The following is a 19,142-nucleotide window of genomic DNA, read 5'->3' as shown; positions in this document are numbered from 1 at the left end:
CTGGTGGTTTAGCAATCAGTGAAAAATGCTCCTGCAACACATACAGGTCAGCAGTCACAGCCATTGTGGCATTGATTTTTTTTTTTTTTTTTTTTTTTTGTTAACCACAGTGGATCCATTAGAGATACAGTTATCTAAAAACTGTGTGTGTGTAAGAGAGGGTGCGTGTGTGTAAGTTTGTGTGCACTAGGGCAAAATGAACTAATTTGATAATCGACTGAGTCATTTCTTTTTTTTTTTTTTGCAGAAATATCTTTAGCATTTGCAGTTCAACACAATTACAAACTGAGCTTATTTAGATTGGACTGTCGGTCGGACAAATATCTGAAGGTGTCATCTTATTTGCAAAATGTGGCGACTTTTTCATTTTTTCACAGTAAAAAAACAATCAGATTAATAATGAACCTAATCATTAGTGGCAGCTCTAGTGTGTACACACACACTTGTCTTCATGCTCGTCAGTAAAAACCTTGGTATCTCCTTGAATGACAGCTTTCCACAATACACTATCGCTTACACAAACATACAATCCTTCAGCATTAAAAAGTCAGCGACACAGGAGTTACCAGGTTTTCACCCAACAGTGTGTAGGTGTGTTTGTGTGTCAGACTGTGCAAGGGTGGAGGTGGGGGCAAGGGTGGGGTGGGGTGGGGTTGGAAGGGGTGTCCAAGTCCTGCTCAGACGTAACAGACATACAGGTAAGTCTTTTCTATCCTCCAGTCTGCCGGCACCTCCTCGGGTTTGTGGCCCTTCATGTGCTTCTGCATGGCGGCCAGGCTCGGGCAGAAGTCCTGGCAGATGGTGCATTGGTACGGAGACGCGCCATTGTGGGTGCGCAGGTGCTTGATCATGGCCGAGTAGTCCCTGGACCGTTGGTGACAGAGCTTACACTCAAATGGCTTCTCACCTAAAAAATTCAACAATACAGCATTAACCTTGTAGACCTGGAGCCAGACGGCTGCCAGGTGAGACGGGGCACTCGCCTCTATTTCAGTCCACTGTACTCATAGAGCTGTGTGTGTCTGTGTGTGTGTTCAAGGATTAGACTTAAACGGGTTTGCCTTTAATTTGATACTAATTATTGCTCAGTCAGCTTCCAGAAATGTATTTTCTTTCCGACTTCAGAGAGATGTCAGATAGTCGTCGGTAAAAATTTAAGCTGAAATAAAATGTAGGCTCTGTTGCACAATTTATTGATTTCGTTAAATTGTTTTTGCGTAAAGTAATTTCACTCACAGTCCCCTTTTATCCATATCCTTATCCACTGCAACAGCTAAAACCCGCAAAACAATCAAAAACGTTGCGTTTAGGTGCTGCATTTAGTCTGTTGGAATAAAATGTTTAATTCCCCTTATCATAAATGTTCTCCCTTTTTATTTATTTAAAAAAATAAATCTTTGCACACTGTCATTTTAGCTTTAAACATATGTGTGTGTTTGTTGTTCTGTTTCCTCAAATGCGTTATTGCCTTCCTACCCTGTCATTCCTGCTTAAGACTCGATGCTGAAAAGTGGGTCACAAACATATACTTTAAAAAGAATTTCCTGTAAAAGCGAAACACTATAGTTTTTATTATCATGGAGGAGGGAATGGTGCATTTCTGGGGGATGATTTAATTCACATGTAATGACGAGCGGCAGGATGATGAATGCGGCATCAAATCCAAGTGTTGGCTGTGTTTGTTGTTGTTGTTTTTGGTCTTTTCATTCAGTTAAAATATCCACAACATTAGCAGTTTTTCGCTCTCCTCTCTGAACCCTCACCTGTGTGCACGCGGTAATGTGTCTCTAGCTGGTGTTTCAGGCTGAACCTCTTCCCGCAGCCGTTGCACTCGTACGGCTTCTCTCCCGTGTGGATGCGTTTATGGCCCCTCAGCGTGCCGTCGTCTCTGAAACAGCTCCCGCAGAATTCACACTCAAACGGGTGATCGCCTGGAAGCGCCGTCGTGTCACCGACACAGCGACACACACACACACACACACAACACGCAGCCCATTATTGTGAGAAAGCATGAAAGGCTAACTTTATCCTCGGTATGACACGGCATATGTAGCTGCATAGGTCAAATAGTCACACGGGCCTTTCTGCACATGCATATCAAGCAGGGAAATAATGTGCTTTCAGACGTTGCTAATGTTATGACATGAGGACACTCCTCTTGGCTGTGTGCTAATAGCTAATAAAAGTCCTCCAGGCATGTGCTGCTCTGTTCTCTATACTGTAGTTAATCTATTTCTCTCCTAGGCTGAGGGTTTGACTCATCTCCAATGACCTATGTGCCTCATTATCTCAGTGTCCACAGCAACAGCCAAGTCAGAGGATACATTGCTCTCCTCATTACAGGCCCATTCTCCCCAATCCCCCACCCCACTGTGGAGCAGATGACATTTACAAAATGTTACTTCCAAGCAGAATGGCATACAAACAAGATACGCTGCCATGGCCAAAACTCCCTTCACTTCTGTCTCTTCACATCAATTATGTATTTCTCCTGTCTAGACATCAAGCCGTCCTGACAGCTGGGAGTGTTATTTAAGGTAAAAGAAGAAAGGGGGACATCTTTTCAGTAAATATCTCTCCGTCTCCCGCGGCTCCAAGACTCACCCTCGCTAGAACACACAGACAAGTCATTTCCATTTGCTTTTCCTTCAATATTTATTTGGGTTTCCTCTATCATTTTGGGTGAACCACACTAGAACTGACAGCCGTGAATTGCAGAGGCCCAAAGGCTGTCTAAGAACCCAAAATATAAACAGGATGAAATTGCCCAAAATATGCACCGGCCATAACGGTACAGTGCTGTCATCGGAGAGGTGAGTCATCTTATAGAGAGAGAGAGAGGGGGAGAAAGGAGGGTGGGAGAGGATGCATGCAAATTGACTAAAACCTTAAAGCTAATAACCTAAGGAAATCAACCCATATACGAAAATAAACACAGCCGTCTGTCTCGTCTTCGACATATGCACGCGCTCGACACCAAATGTTCATGTTTTGTGACAGGAGGTGACACCGCCGACAAACAATGACGCCCTGCGAACGATCCGCCTCTTACCCGTGTGCGAGCGCAAGTGTCTTTTGAGGGTGGTGTGGCTGGGGAAGGGGCGCTCGCAGTGGCTGCAGATGTAGCTGTGCATGCCCGCGTGGACCTCCATGTGCTGCTGCAGGGCCTTCTGGGTCTGGAAGCGCTTTGCACACAGCAGACAGAACACCGCCATGTCAGTCCCTGGAGAACGCACAAGACACAGACGCACAGTTATTTCAGTACCATACACAGACAGGGCCTTAAGTGGGGAAACTGGGTCACTTCAACTTTGTGTGAGTCCTCTGAGGGAAAAGCTTCTTTCAAAGAGCAAGTGCCTCTACCTAAACTAACTCCCCTAAAAGCCCAGAGGCACTTTCAGCTGTGAGTCTTTATGCGTTCTATTTTAAAACCATGAAAGTCATTGTTTTCTTTAAGAATTTCCCACACAATGCACAGCATGCCAATCACACAATCAATGGCTCCTTCCTGGTGTGTTAGATGTGTAATTATTCTCTTCATTCCCCATCAGGAGTCAGCTCCAGCCTGTGAAGTCCTCTGTCTCTGTGCTCAAAGAGCAGCTGATAGTAGCTCCACCCTAAATGATGCCTACACTATGCGCTCCGTGCAGAATGTTAAGTAGTGATATCAAGCCATTAAAGGCAGGACTGCAGGAAAAAACACAATCCAGTTTAATCCTGTGTGTGACCTGGCATCTCTTTGGGGCTGCTTTCCTGTTGCACAGAGTGTGGAGAGGAATACAGATAGGGAGTCGCTGGCAGGGTAGTTTAAGTCAAAATGGCTATGTGAAGAAGATCCATTGGCTGTCATACAGTCAACACTCGATCTACAGGCTGTGTACGCCGGCTCTCAAATCCTTTCTGGCATTCACACCGATGCAAATTCATATGTGAGGTAAGACTGAGGGACTGGTTAATCAGCGGCATTAGACATAATGTGCATGTCCTGGAGAGTGAGGCTTTAATGTGAGATTATGAGGTCCTTATTTCTCTGTCTGCTCAGGTTGCAGATCATTTACAATGCTAGCAGGTCCCATTGCTCCTGACTCAGATTCAATCAGACATCTCCAGCGGAGGATCATTAGTAAACAGAGGACTGTGCCAGCACTTCATTGGAATTCAAGTGGGGTTGCTGTGTCGCATTTAAAATGCAGTCTGATGAGGTCCACTAAATCAAATCATTTGTTACTGTTATTGAAGTGCCTTGAGGCAACTGGCAATTAAATTGGAATTAACGCAGGGAAAGGGATACAGCACACTCATACTAAGAGGGAAGAGTGTCAGACACTTGCTTTAGGTTCAATCAAGTTAACAGACAGACGAGCCCGTTCAGAGGAGAAAGGAAAAAGAAACAATCAAGCAAATTCACATTTTCAGGGACAAATCAAAAACCGTCGCTCTGCGTTGTTTATTAATCCACGCGCCGCAGTTCGCTCGAAACAAAAAGCGAGACGCTACGTAGCTTCTCTCTGAGCCCTGTTTTGGAAATGTCGCCCTAAAAACGGCGTTTACAGAACAGATAAATTTGTAATCATTAACAGAAAAAGATGGGGATGAAAGACATTCCCTGATCTTAACAATCCTACAGGGAGGCGATCTGGTGGAATGAACTGCACCTGTTCAGAGGCTTTGGCCTGTGGACTTTTGCACAAAGGGGCACACAATGAGGTTCAGGCCCTCATTGACCAAGCCCATTAGTCATAGGCTCCTCACGCAACTCCTACAATCCCTGTCTTTATGCTGTCGCCTAATGACCAAGGCCCTTTTCTCACCCATGGATCACAATATTTTAGTTGTAGACAAAAGACCCTCCATTCTCAACGCCTCTGCGCCCTCCCCTCTCCCCTTATCCGCTGACCATACAGGAAATCCTTTCACTGTCTAACCAGCTTCACTTTCTGCCTGACTCATACTTAACTACTGCCAGTTCACTGTGCAACGGCGGCAGCAGCAGCAGCAGAGTCTGGATAATGATCTATCTAAAAATGGCTAAAGACGTTTAAGGAGCATAAAATGAAGTATCTTGCGTGACCCAAGATGTGAAGCCTTCATGCCCTTTAACCAGTTTCTCTCGCAGTATTTGCTGCAGCCAGCAGGGGGAGCGCTTTCTGTTCCTATGTCTTAGCTGCAGGCGGAGCAGAGCCCTCAACCAACTCAACAGCATATTATCCACCTTGTTAGATACTTCAAAGCTACTTTAATCATCTTCTCTCTGCTCTCTCTTTTATTAACCAACGTATACCGCAAACGCCTGTTTCAGTGCAGCTCTCATTTTTTTTTTTTTTTCCTCGTCTGCTCGGGAAGTTTAACATTTGTCTGTGGAGGTAAACTCCCTGACACACTCGCAGACGCTCACAGATGTATATCCTGATCCCTCTGTCATCCGCAATACTGAAACTTGAGAAAAGAAGTATGACAAATATTCTGTCACAAGAATCTCACTCTTGATCTTGGGTTGACACACAGTGACAACAGCTCAGCAGTGATTTTTATTTATTTTTTTTCTCTCTCTTTCGGTTTTATTCTGCTCAAGCGATGCCAAAAATAAAAATACCAAATAATATCTTGAAGTGTAAACAAAAAAAAAAAAAAACAACCTTTGGAGACGAGGAGGTGTTTGTACGTGTCAGTGGTGGCATTTCGCCTCACTGCGCTCTGTTAACTTTTCAAACAAAAAGGATTCGCGGTCATAGAGTTTTCCAGTAAGCTTTGGTAATAAGTGCAGAGGAGCTTCTTTATGAGAGAATAAGCCCTAAAGTTGGCTGTCATTGCCCCCTGCTTTCTCACCCTTAACCAGACAATGGGCTTGGGATTTGGGTGTTAAGGCACAGGATGACCCCCTGACCTTTGCCCCTCAAAGGGGTAAATACCATGTAATCAATGGTATTCCTCAAAAGGCTGGAGAGCTGACTGAGCATTGTGTTTAGTGGGAGTGGAGCTTTAACAGTGGGAATAATCATTTCCTTCCAAGCAATTCCGCCGCGAGGCAGAAATTATAAACATTTACTGTGCGCATTACATCGCTGAGCCGCTCGTCTAATGCACAATTAGGTTAGTAATTGAGGACGGTTTGAGGTTGTCCGGCTATTTCAGCACATCCCCACTAAGACGACGTGTACGCTCATGTGATTTAACATGGTCTGCCTTCGTACATCTGCCACTTATTCAGTCCAACTGAGGTGGGAGCCGGCCAGGCTCTCACGCTGCCTAAGAAACAAAACCATGTGTCTAGGCAACCAGATAGGATCATGGTCCTTGTTGGGGTGAAGTGTTCAAGCTAATCCCTTCATTCACAAATAAGCGCAGCCTGTTTCTTTTCAAGCGGCAAACAAAAGTTTTCCCACCCTGAGAATCTGGGAGTAAACCCCGGCCGCAAATTGAACAAGAGATTGTATCCGTGATGACCGCAAAGCTGTATTATTCTCCAGTGTCCAGAGCTCCTTATCAGTTAAATTAATTTGTTTTAACGTTTGCTGAAGAAGAATTAAGCATTTATTTATTTATTTATTTTTAATAAATGCTTTCAGAATTGTTGTTGAAGTCTAAAAAATAAATCCCCTACTAGCTTCATGATAAGAAAAGTATTTCTCCAGGTTACAATATTACATCAGTGCTGATCAAACCCACCAGTGTGCAGTGTAAACGTACTCCGTCCTCAGGTCCCGCCGCCACCCAGCTAAACACACACAGTCATGCCGGCTGCATTACGTGCTAGACCTCGCATGACCCCGTGCGTTAATGTTACTGTACGCGTCCACGCAGACAGCTCCCCCGTAGACGCGGCCCGCTCAAGGAAGCACATGCACACGAAACCACGCCGCGGTACCTCAAACAACCCCGGGCGTTCATCAGCAGACTGCTAATCTACCCGAGTGAGGAACGACCGGCTCAATAATTAATGCAACAAGAGATACGTTGCTCGTGTTTAACCACCATTCTCCGGACCGGTTCAGTGAGGTCACGCGCCGCTTCGTTCGCCCTCGCTTCCAAGAATGTTTACAGTATTTTCCCCCCGTCGACCACATTTTTCGCTTTACGTGCAGTGACAGGTCATCCCGCCGGCTTTGTGTATCATAACACTCGGTGAAAATAAATACTGGGGGGGCACAATGGCCAAACAGAGCTCTGGGTTCAGCTCAGTTTAAGGCTTATATGAATTACAACCGGGTATTAACAGGAGGGCGCTGTGTGATGACGGACACGCAATTAGGCGAGCTAAAAGGTCTGCATTAAGAGGGATGCATTAGAAAGCTCAGGCTGTATCTGAATAGACTACAGGACTGTTTAATTAGGGTTTGGACAGAAGGTAATATTATTCACTCGATGAAGCAGCCTGTAATGTGTGGAAACAGTGCGGCTGCTGTGAGTACACAAAGGCAGCACTCTTAAGGCCTGTTTTCCTGAAGGCAAGGTGGCAAAAACTGTCAGCCAGCGTGGTTTGAAGCACATACAGTCCATTTATGTGCGTCCTGTAGATAAGCTCCAGTCTTGGGTTTCCCAAAATTGAAAGCACGGTGCCCCAGAGCCTCGACTCGCTGTGATGAAACAAACCCCTTTGTTATGAGAGCAATTCGGAGACAGATCCATTCTTTTATTTTGGGCACTGACAAGTAGGTCAGAGGAGACTATGACAGTGCTGTGGTGAGGAGTAAACAGCAGCACATGATGTTGTTTTCCTCTCAGTCCTGGCATCCAGCACCAGCAGCGATCCTCCTGCCCTCAGGAAGTCCTCACATACCCCCTTCCCACAGTCCACCCCGCCCCCCAGCCCACTCCTCCTCCTCCTCCTCCTCCTCCTCCTCCCCCTCCTCCTCCTCTCTTTGATCTCAGCAACCCACGGCCATTCACCTCTGACATATCAAAATAGCTAAAGAGACTTTCACTGTAAACTAGCCTCGCAGCCAGTTATTGCCAAATTGCTTGAGAGTAAGGTTTCCCAAAAGTAGCATTATTTCCCCTCTAGAGGAGGTGGACAGCAGCGCTGCAGCTGCTGAGGTCTGACAAGTGTTAATCTGCTAAGAGGAAACTCATTTGGCTCACTGGTTATGCCACGTGGCGAATTAAAGCCGGGCACTGCGCGATGGGCACAGACAGAACTCGGTGTGCTTTTTTAGCAGAAAATAATGATAATAATAAAAAAGTTAATCTTTGCATTGAGTCGATCCCACGTTTCCTCAGCGCCGCCGATTAAAACGAACCCGCGGCTCGTTTATCGCGGGCCAAGAGCGCCCACGTCGAAAAGTAAAGTAAAAAAGGGTCCTGCGTCACAGCGGACCGAGCTGAGCTCATGACAAAATGAGAGAGCAATGCCCTCCTGTAACGTGCCCCGGATACTCGGCCAAGCTGAAACCGAGCTCTGGATGTTTACAACTCGGGAAGAGGAGGGTAGAAACTTCTGGGCATCGTTAACACCCCTCCATGTCCACATCCATTAACTATTCATACTGTGGGTGCCACCTGGAGTTACAGTTACGTGCCAGTGCTCCTGAGAGGGTTATCACCTTTCTCTGACAGTAGCAGAAAAGGTGTGGATTCAGACACTGTCAGGAATACTGTATGTGCCACCTGACGACTATACGGCCTTTTTCTTTTCTGAATTAAAGTACAAAGAAAAATATTGATTCATAATTTAATCAATACAGTCACTACAGACAGTCTTATCCATTAAAAAAACAGTTTTCGGTTAAAAAAAACTGTTTTATGTGGCTTTGTCCTAATTTTAGAGCTTTTTAATTTGCACCTAAACGCCCTTGTTTTTAATTGTCGTCTTTCTTATCGCCTCCTTCGGCTTTCTTTTTTTTCTGCAAAGCTCCTTCTAACTTAGCCATCAGCTCCTCTGGCAGGTTGTTCCAAACTGAAAGAGTCCAGATTGCAAATCATCATTTAGGTTTGTGCAAAAAACCCACAACTATTAAGAAAGAATATTTTTGACTCATCCTAGTGCCACCTGTCAATGCCAGACAAGGATGTGATATGGATATTATTTTTTTGGGTGTTTAAGAGCATTGAAAAGACACACAAAACAAAGGTGTTTGTGTTGTTGCTGCCGAGTGTGTGTGTGTGTGTGTGTGTGCGGTAAATAATTTCACAGCCGCTGTCAGGAAGGAGGTGAGGATAGTATGTCGGTGAAACTGTACTGCCAGCGCTGTAAAGCTACGGCTGTGGGCAAAGTGGCATGCGGTGGGTCTGGATGCCAGGAGATATTAGTGGGTGATATGTGAGCGGGGGCCTCCCACCTCGCTGTTGATAAATTATGGAGCATCATGACAGGAACAGTTTAACCCAGCCAGCATGACGAGCAAGTTTAGACCCACGATCACAAGTCTCGTAGTCACGGCTTACTCGACAGCTCGGTGCATACTGTCCAGATTAAATTAAACATAGTGTGTGTGTGTGTGTAGGGGTGGGAGTGTCCGTGAAGTACCTGTGTGTGTTTGCCTGTGGGCCTCCAGAGCATCCTCTGAGGAAAAAGTCGCTCCACACTGATCACACACCAGCGCCTCTGCGGGAGCTGTAGACGAAATGAAACACATCTCGATCAGACATAAACACAAATGTTTGTAATTGTAGTCGGTTAATTTAACATTTGAAGGGAGCCGTGGAATACGAGCGGGAACAAAGGCGGCGCAGTTTGAAAAGTCACCAAAGAGCCTCGCTTGTGCTTTTCAGGTGTTAACACAAGGAAGCGAATGCGCGGAGTACAATGGAGCAGAGGAAAGCGCCATAAAAACACAACTGGGGACAAACAAAAGCCCCAGACAGGGTGCAACGGCCCTTCTTCTTGACAAAAAGAGAGCCGAGCTGAAGAGTTTTATTTACCGTGCCCTGTTATCAGTCTCTGAACAGTGAGCAGACTGTCTGCCTGAGAGGCCACAGAAGGACTGGGTGTTCTCTCTACAGCAGACGCTTCCCGCCTGCGGCACATCCCTTTATCAAAAAAACACTTCAGAGTCAACACCCCAAATCCCATCGCATACACTGTAAACTACAGCTCCCAGTTCACCTTTGGAATGCCCTTGTCTATTCTGATGAAGACATGAAAGACACAAGTATGCATGCTGCTTGCAGAAACGTTCAGTCCTCGTTGTGCACTCACCTCACACCTGCACAGACAGACAGACACATAGGACAGATATGCACACACACACACACTCACACACACATCCGCTCTTTTTCACACACAGCTGTTTGGATGTGGGTTGGCTCTCACAGAGATGTAAATCGGTTGCAGATCCATACTGGCCCAGGGCTCATTCACTGATCTATTTTCTGCTCAGCTGGCTTTAAATGAAGTTAAAATGACTCATTAAAACACCCACAAGCGTTGGGAACTCTGAGCGCTACAGCCTAAATGTGGTCCTCTTTCAACTCTTACGATGCCTCTGTACACAGACAGTGTGCCACTGTTCCCAGTGCTGCGCACAAATAACGGAAAAAAATAAAAAGAAGCCACAATCTGCTCATTTCTAAAAAAGAAAAGAAAAAAAAAACACAACAGTTTTTGAAAACAAACTGTTACTGTTTTGGAACGGTGCGTTTTGTTACGCGGCGCGGCAATAAAACTTGGTGGAGAGAGTCGTCTCGTATAGTAGTAACACTGAAGCGGCGTTGTAGAGCCTGATGTTGTGTGACGCTGTCCAGTGCGGTGTGTTGTGTTGTGTGAGATTGTGTGATAAGGGAAGAAGAGAACATAGTGCATTGTCTTGTGCAGTCAAAGGCACGGAGTGTGCTCTCATCCATAAACCATCAAACTGTCTCCAGACGCGGCTGCAATCGTCCTCCATCAAAACACTTTGTCTGGCATACCAAAATAAGAGCCAGCATCGAGCTGAATACCAAATCAGCCCATTAGAGCAGTGGAGCACTCGCTCCTTAGCAACCAGCGGGATCTAAGGCTGCTATACCGAAATACACAGTGACAAAGAAATGAGATCCACGTCTCCCTCTTTCTTTTTTATTTATTTTTTTGTAGTATTATATGTTGACACGTTGGGATGGGGCGAGTTTATGCAAAAAATTCAAATTAGGTTAAAGGTGCTGCTGTTGTGGATGTCACCGCGAATTGAAAATCAAAGCGCGTTGTGGAGGTCTGAGGGAGCGTAATGCAAGACAATGTGTGTGTGTTTAGGGTTATGCAGAGGATGTAGAGGCGGAGGGGCGGAGGGGCGGAGGGGGGGGGGAGTGAGGTGAGGCGCGAAGCAGCGGGGGGAGGGAAAAGGGGACGATTCAGGTGAAGTTTAAAAGATTCTCTCTCATCTGTCAGCAGTATGTCATCCCCGAACAATCCTCAGAGAGCAGACGGAGAGGACAGAGACACATATATTCCAACTGAGGTTTCTGTTTTAGTTTCATTTTTAGCCCCTGATCCCCCCCACCACCCCCCCACCCCCTTCCATCCTCCCCTCCATCCTCCCCTTTCCTCCCCCTCCTCTTTCTCTATTTTGGATAAAGTAGCTGGGAGAGCAGTCAGGTCTGATTAAGTCTGCATTTGGGTACAGTGTGTTCCTGGACACACATCTGCGAGCGAGCCATCACACACGCTTCGGAACACTGGCAGAACACCCAGGCCTGCCGGCAGCTGATGATGTCATCACTCAGAAGGGGCCGAGCTGGCGAGCCGCCAGAGTCTCCGAAAAAACACAGAAACGATTCAAACGGAGAGGAGAGGAGAGCAGAGGGAGGGAGACGCACATAGACCTAAGCATGGAAAAGAAAGCATGATCCAAGTATTCGGAGCAGCACTAACTGGTATGAAGGAGGAGGAGGAGGAGGAGGAGGGGTGAGTGTGTGGTGTAGTATGAACAGGTGCATTTGAAAGGCTGCACCACTGTATCAAGAGCACTGATGAGCACTGAATACTACCTGTGTGAGACAGCATGTGCATCCTTAACCGCATGCTGTCCTGGAAGTGTTTGCCACAGTACTCGCAGCCGTTGCCCTTCTCCTCGTTATGCAGCCTCCTGTGGAAAGACAAACACTAATGTGAGGCACGTTAACGCGCACGAGAAAACAGAGACGAGACAATATAAAAAAGAAAAAAAAAAAGTAAAGTATCTGCGCCTCGTTCCGTAAGGTCTCCCAAACCCTAGAAGCGTCATTGTCCTCGTAACAAGAGGAGCATGTTTTAATTCCGGCAAGAATCCCTCGCTGAATGCAACATCATTAGCGTAAGAGGCCCTTGGAGTTGTGAATCACAACGCATGAATGCTAAAAGAACACAGACAATGGGATATCTGGCTAATTTCGGAGTGCAGACATACGCGTGCCTCCACCCGCCAGCACTGCAAGACACTGGGCACGCACACAAACACACACACAACATAATACGCACACGCGCACACACACTTCTCCTGTAACTGCAATGAATAGAGAGAAAAGAAGATGATTCGCTGAAGCTCCGCCGGCAGCAAAACCTATCATATCATATCACACACAATCCAAGCATGCAAGGCATCTGTACTGTTATCCTTATATCACCCCGCTAACAGCAGAGCAGGCGGCCTAAAAAAGAGTCTGCGGCTGAACACGGTCCAAACAAGTGAGACGTAGTTTAACACAGATCACATCAACGCACACGCTCAGGAACGCCGCTGACCAACTTCCACTGATGATATTTCACTTAACGTGACACTTATTAGAACGTCCTGACGGTCCAGACATTGTATTTCCCTTTTCTCGTTAACTATTCATTGGAGGGGATAAATATAGAGCGTCCTGGTGGCTTATGGAGGTTTAAAGCGCTGACCATGAAATCACGATGTTTCCGGTTTGAGGTCCAGCTGGGGACTGTTATTGTGTTTCATTTTCCAGTTCCCGCTTTTGTCCCTTCGTTTCAGCCGCCAGTGATATTCATACGATAAATTATTTTAAGTAAACGAATTAGCTAAATAGATTTATAATTAAATTATGTGCAGATGTTTTTAGTAATTAGTATTATTTATTCATTTTTAACACGGTGGAGGTTGTAGGACGTGGATCCTAGCCCGACTCTGGTCCGAACCCTTTCATCTCGCAGAAAGTAATCTATAAAAGTTTGTGAAAAATTGTTATTTCAGAGGGAATTTAATCTCCTTTAATTCCGAGTATTTCATCTCATCATTCATTAGGTTTGAGTGTCTCGGTGCAGTTTTCTGTTTCCAATAAAGGAAGATCAGTCTCAGGCTGACAAATTATATTCTCTTCCGCATTATTTCATATTATATGTTAGAGTCTGTAAAATATTATGGACAAAGTCAGAAAAAATATTTCTCACATAACCTGATATTCATGAGCTAATGATGCATTTATGTGAAGGGTTTAAATCTGGGAATATTTAGCAGAGCTTCTGTTCAGACGATGAATTATCTTGAATGGTTTGTAGCACAGATGTTTCAGTCACCATTACAATTTACTGACATATTGTAGTCTTGTCATTTTGGAATTAAATCTGAGCCAGACTGGTTCAACTGTTTGTTGTCATGCTAGAACAGGAGAAACTCCCTTCCTGAACATCAGTAGAAAATGTCAATCTCCAGGCCAGGTGTATGCTCAGTGACCTGGTTGCAGGCCTACAGCAACTTCATTACATCCTCAAGCAGTGCCACCAATGCGGCTCCTTCAACCTGCGGACATCCGCCTGTCTCCATGAGTAAGCCACGCGCATCACTAAATATCCCACAGGATGCTCTGTTTCAACGGAGGCACGAGGCTGAAATGTCAGCCACGGGCTCGAACGGGGCGGAAAGAGCTGTGATTCTAATCTGGGGGTTAGCCGCGACGTATTAGGAACCTCGGACTTGTTTTATAATTATTAGGGACAAGTCAAATACTACCGAGCACGCACAATTAGAAACATCTGCAATCAAGCTAATGAGAGTTGTCACTGAGCTGGCTGCAAAGTTTGACAAAACACAAAGTGACAGGCTCATAAATAAAGTAAAAAATAAATAAAACAACAACAGAGCGAGTCGTGAAGCAGAAGTTATCCATCGTGTTTGTGAAGCGTCCAGCCCCGGTCCCCGCAGAGAGGCTCCTCTCTGCTGATGCAAAGGAATGCATATCAAACAGCCAAGGGAGACGGCCCGTTGTGTGAGGCGCGCACGTCTGCACAAATAATCACGGAGAATTTAGGAAATAAGGCTTTGTCAATAAGGGCGCTCTGCGACACCAAGGCCTTCTTTATATCAAAGCCCCCCACAAAGACCCGATTCAAAACTTCCCGACACGTCTCACTGTTAAGACGTGAGTGCAGGTGTCCGTGGGAATAAATTAACATATTTGATGTTGCTCTTTCCCATGATGTTAAAATACCGCACGAGTTAAAAGCTGCAGGAAGTCCTGAAGATCGGGAAACCGCACAGCACACATCCATCTTTTATTTAACATGTTTGTCAGGAAACACGTCGAGCCTCGAGTAGAATCTTGATCAAACTAAGATAATTTTTAATTATTAGGTATTAAATCTGGATAATTCAAGTAAATTTGATTTAAAATACGGAGAGATGCTGCAGGAGAGTGTAACAACCGTGGTGCTGGTGTGTGTTTTGTGTGTGTGTGTGTTACCTGTGCTGCTCTACAGCCTGCCTGCTGTGCAGCTGAATCCCACATTCACCGCAACACTGCTGGCCTTGAGTCTGGCCCTCGTGCCTCATCCCTGCCGCAAACTGGCCCAGCCTGCTCAGGAGCTCCCTGTGCAGCAAGCCTTGGTGCAACAGGCCGCTGTAGGCCCTCGGGTCCAGCGGCACACCCAAGGACGGGGCCATGGAAACGGACACCGGCATGCCCTCCCCTGTGTGGTTGGAGGGCACGGAGTATATGGAGGCCAGGTGTTTCTCAGAGATCCCCGGAAAACAGTCAAGAGCGTTCCCCCCCACTTGTCCTCCATCTTCAGGGCCCGAGTGCAGCTCTCGAGCGCTGGTGATGACGCTGCCTCTCAGGGGCGTCCCCGGGCCCTCGTCCCTGTGTTGGTCTGACATGCTTCCCTCCCCGGCGCTGGAGGATCTGCCCTCGGAGCCGTTGCCGTCGTCCACCTGCATGCGCTCTGATTTTATACTCGTGGAGAGATCCAGGGACGAGTCCTGGGTCAACTCTGAAGCGCGCTGCTGAGCACGCTGAAGACTCTCCATGTCGACCTCACCGTCCAGCTTGGGGCTCGATTCAGGAGCCGCTTCCGACTCTGGACCTGGAGGGCTCCTGTCCGTCATGTGGTACAGCGCTAGGTGGTGCAGAGCGGTGGGAGTGGTGCGGTTGGGTCCGTCCTGTATGGAATGCTTCTTGGACATCAACATGTGCCTCCAGTGCCTGGCCCTGCTGTGGTCACTGTGGTCTCCAGAGCTGTGATTCCTCACCGCCACCTCCTCGCTCTCCTCCGCCTGGATGGTCTCCAGCACCTTCAGGCACTGCTCCTCCAGGTACTCAATCTCCAGGATCTCGGCGGCGTACAGCAGGTCGTCCAGATCCTCGGCCGTGGCCTGGAGCGAGGCGGTGTAGGCGTACTCTAGGATCTGCTGGAAGGTCTTCGGGGACAGGAAGTCCAGGGCGTAGCGCAGGCTGCTGCGGTGGAACAAGATCTCAAACATCTTGCTGGTGCAGGCCAGGACGGTGCGGTGCGCAGGGAACTCCTGGCCATCCACCGTGATGATGACATCGCACAAGGTGCCGGTCAGGCGCATCTGATTGGCCCGCTGGAGAAGCGTGCTGGAGTGAGTGGGATTGTGGAGCTGGAGCACACCCATGTTTGTCAAACCCGTATCCACTCGGACCTTTTCTGAGCCCGCGCATGAGGTGTGGCTGCTCTGCCTGCTTCTCTTGCCTTCAGCTGGTAGCAGTTCTCTGATTTTCGGGAGAGAGGATCACCGTTAGAGTCTGTCACATTTACCATATGAGCTAAAAGGCAGTTAATTATACTCCAGTGAACACTTTTATCCATCCTCAAATCAAAAGGATTTAAAAATATAAATATATAAATAAAAAATATTCTGTGAACTATAAACCCCTCAGTGATTTCTTCAAATGTTTTATTTGATGCCCCCTACATGTTTATGTACTTTAATTAAGCACCAAAGGCAGAAAACAGGTCGATAAAGCGCAAAGCAACAGTTACCATTGCAGGTGATTAGTCTGAGGTCTCGTTGAGAGCGGTCACGTCGCTGTAATAACGTCTGCATACTGAGAGGTGACGGTTCAATTTATCAAGCTCCTCACACACACACACACATCCGTGCCCTCAACAGGTAGGCCTGCCATTAACCAACGCCTTGAAGGGCTGATTAGTTCATTTAGGCTGCGCACGTCCGTGATTAGACGCGTTAAAGACAATTAAGGCGCTCTGCTGAAAATCCCCCCAATAAGTTATCAAACTATCAGGAGGACGGAGGCGCGGAAACGATGCGCAATCCACGCGCGGAGACACGTTTTCTCCACCACATTTAAATACCCAAATGTCTGTCTGGGTGATGATTAAGCCTCTGGATGAAGCTCTGTACTGTCGGACCGTCAGCAGCTCCTCCGCTGATGCTGACAGGCTGCATCCTCAAACTAACCGCAACACCAGCGCGCATCAGGTGCAGACGCGTAAATCCACCTTAAATATCCAAACACGTTGCGACAATTTAGCCCCCCACTGCGCGATTATATGCTCTGTCTGCGCTGTGTTGGAGCGCGTCCCGTCTGAAAATTAAATACCCATTTATTTTGTGTAACAGTCCACTGGGTATCTCGGAGATTCAGCCTGAGCTCAATCAAGTTTTTAAAATCCCAAATCAGGCTGCGGACAAACTTGGGTCCTTTCCCACATGTCTGGAATTAAAACAAGCAGCCGCAAAACTGGCATCATTCACAGTATTAATTATTAAAATTAGTCTGGGACTGAAAAGTAGTTCATGGGAGCGGAATCACCTGACTGAAGCCATGAGGAAGAATAAAAAAAAAAACACAGTGGCAGCTGTTCTAGTTGCTCTTACCTCCGTCTCCTAACGTCCTCCGCTGATTATCCAGGCAACATCATGCTTACACATTTCACAGTACCCGCTCCAAACTCAGTCCTGCTCCAAGTAAGCAAACCATCAGACAGCCACGACAGTCAAAGCAGCGCAGGGGGAAACGAGACTTCCGGGGAGAACTTTCAAAATAAATGCTGAGAGCCACGTGTTGAAAATGAGTGATTATAACAGAGCGGTGGGATCAGATAGAGGGACATTAGTTTTAGGTTGCAAGTGCAAGATTACGCTCAGATTAGGATTAACAAATAAAATTAAATAGAAGTGGGGTCAAATTTGTACTGAATATGCAAATAGAAGTACAAATCATCTTTATAATTCGTATTTTTGCAGGGGCCTCCATTGTAACTCTACAATAATCTACACAGACGTGAACATGGAGCAACAAATAAGAAGTATAAAGGTTAGTTGTGATTTTATTTGCATTTTCACTAATATTCTGTGCAGGCTTTTTATCAGAGGCTTCTCGTCTTTACCTCTAATGTTCATTTGGAGGTTAAATCGTTGTTGGAAGATAAAGGAGAATCAGTTCAGCTCAGTTTTCAAACCTATTGTTGTTCATGCAGGGAGAGAAATGTGCATGCACAGACTTGGAGAACTTTTGTTTCTCAAGCGGGAACAGCATTTTTATTTATTTATTTATTTTTTTATATATATTTGCAAGCCTTGCCTTTTAGGTTAGATGAGGGGAGCGGGTGTAACTCGTACTTGTTCCTGAACTGAAGCTGTATCCATTTTCAATATTTCAACAGATGGACAATGGAAACAGGCCTTAGCTAAGACTTCACTAAGGCTGTGACGTCCCGGTGATTCATTGCCTTAAGACTCATTGTCGCTGGTTTAAATCCTGCTGAGGACTTTTGATGCACGTCATCCTTTGTTGTTTCCTGTGAGCTCTTTATATCCATTTAAGGTAGAGAAAAAAAAAAGAAATATACAGGAAACAATCCAAGCCTACGCAGTTTAACATATTTTTATCTCAATCAATTTCCTGTTTTTTTATTTATTTTTTAGTTTTTTTTAACTTGGAAGCTCTAAAAATACTGGAATCAGCGTGTAAAATCCTACCATGTATTAACTTTTAAACTAAAGCATGCAGTGGTGAAATAAGAGCATTTACTCAACTCTTATGTCCTAAATTGAGGCAGATTTCAATTTTAATGTTCCACTATTCACTCCTCTATATTTATTTACCTGCTGGAGTTTGTATATTAGTAATGTTATGTACTTAAAACATGATCTGCTTCTACAATACAACACAGCCAGCTGTTGATGAGCTGATGCAGAGCAACACAATCTGATATGTTATTAAATCAATGGTTTTACATTAGGCCAGCCAACTCACCTGTGCTCCTGTTTACGCTCATACCAGTAACTTTATGAATGCTCTGTGTGAATGCTCACGAAGCCTTTCAGTTAATACTTTAAACGCTGGCTCCATCTATTATGAGTCTTCCACGTACCATGCATCACCTAGTGCCACGTAATCTTGTTTGTATCATGTTTTTATGTTGCATGAACTTTTTACCCAGATGCTTGTATACGTTTATCTGCCCACCTCCTTTCCTCTTGTTTCCGTCTCTAACCTGTCTCTCCTTTTTTTTTTGTGCTTGCCACCATCGCTTCAGTGTTCACTCAGTGAGTTTCAGTCTGGTTTCTGTAAGGCGTCAAGACAATCTATTTTAAATTACGCACTATAAATAAATACTTGATCATTAGTCTATGAGGCAATTTCTTCTAACCTCCCTTTGTTTTCTCTCATAGTACTGTTTGTTATACTGCTTAAATAGTTTAAGCTCCACCTGGATGAGCTGCAACATTTAAGAGCTCCTCACAGCACTTGTAGATGGATTTGAATGCAGGACCTTTAGTTGTAATTCGATTGAATCTATACTATTATTTGAGGAGCTGTGGCTTGTGGTTGTCGAAGCCGCTCTGAGACTGAAAGGTCACTGGTTCAAATCCCCTTAATGTCCATGACTGAAGTCCCTTGAGCAAATACCTAAATCCCCAAACTGTTCCCGAGGCGCCTTGCGTGGCCGCCCACTGCTCCGAGCGTACTCTCTTGGATGGTTCAAACAAATTCCTTCTCTGTGTGCAAAGATATATGGCAAATAGAGCTGTAGA

At 45.8% G+C, this 19,142-nt stretch overlaps 1 protein-coding gene across 1 annotated transcript; it reads right to left on the bottom strand.

The window, feature by feature from the left end:
* Window positions 1-677: 677 nt before the first annotated feature.
* zbtb16b (zinc finger and BTB domain containing 16b) lies at window positions 678-16,403 on the bottom strand (the record flags this gene model as incomplete). The annotated part of the gene is made up of 6 exons (XM_084558340.1): window positions 14,581-16,403; window positions 11,902-11,999; window positions 9,464-9,550; window positions 3,053-3,223; window positions 1,764-1,931; window positions 678-907 (listed from the first exon to the last, which is right to left on the bottom strand). Exons 1-6 carry the CDS (start codon window positions 15,750-15,752, stop codon window positions 678-680), a joined length of 1,926 nt encoding a protein of 641 aa, XP_084414466.1. The 5' UTR covers window positions 15,753-16,403.
* Window positions 16,404-19,142: the final 2,739 nt, after the last annotated feature.

Source organism: Chelon labrosus, assembly GCF_963514085.1.
Source record: "Chelon labrosus genome assembly, chromosome: 13".
NCBI lineage: Eukaryota > Metazoa > Chordata > Actinopteri > Mugiliformes > Mugilidae > Chelon > Chelon labrosus.
The sequence above is the reverse complement of the archived record's forward strand: the minus strand, read 5'-3'. Positions and strand labels throughout refer to the sequence as shown.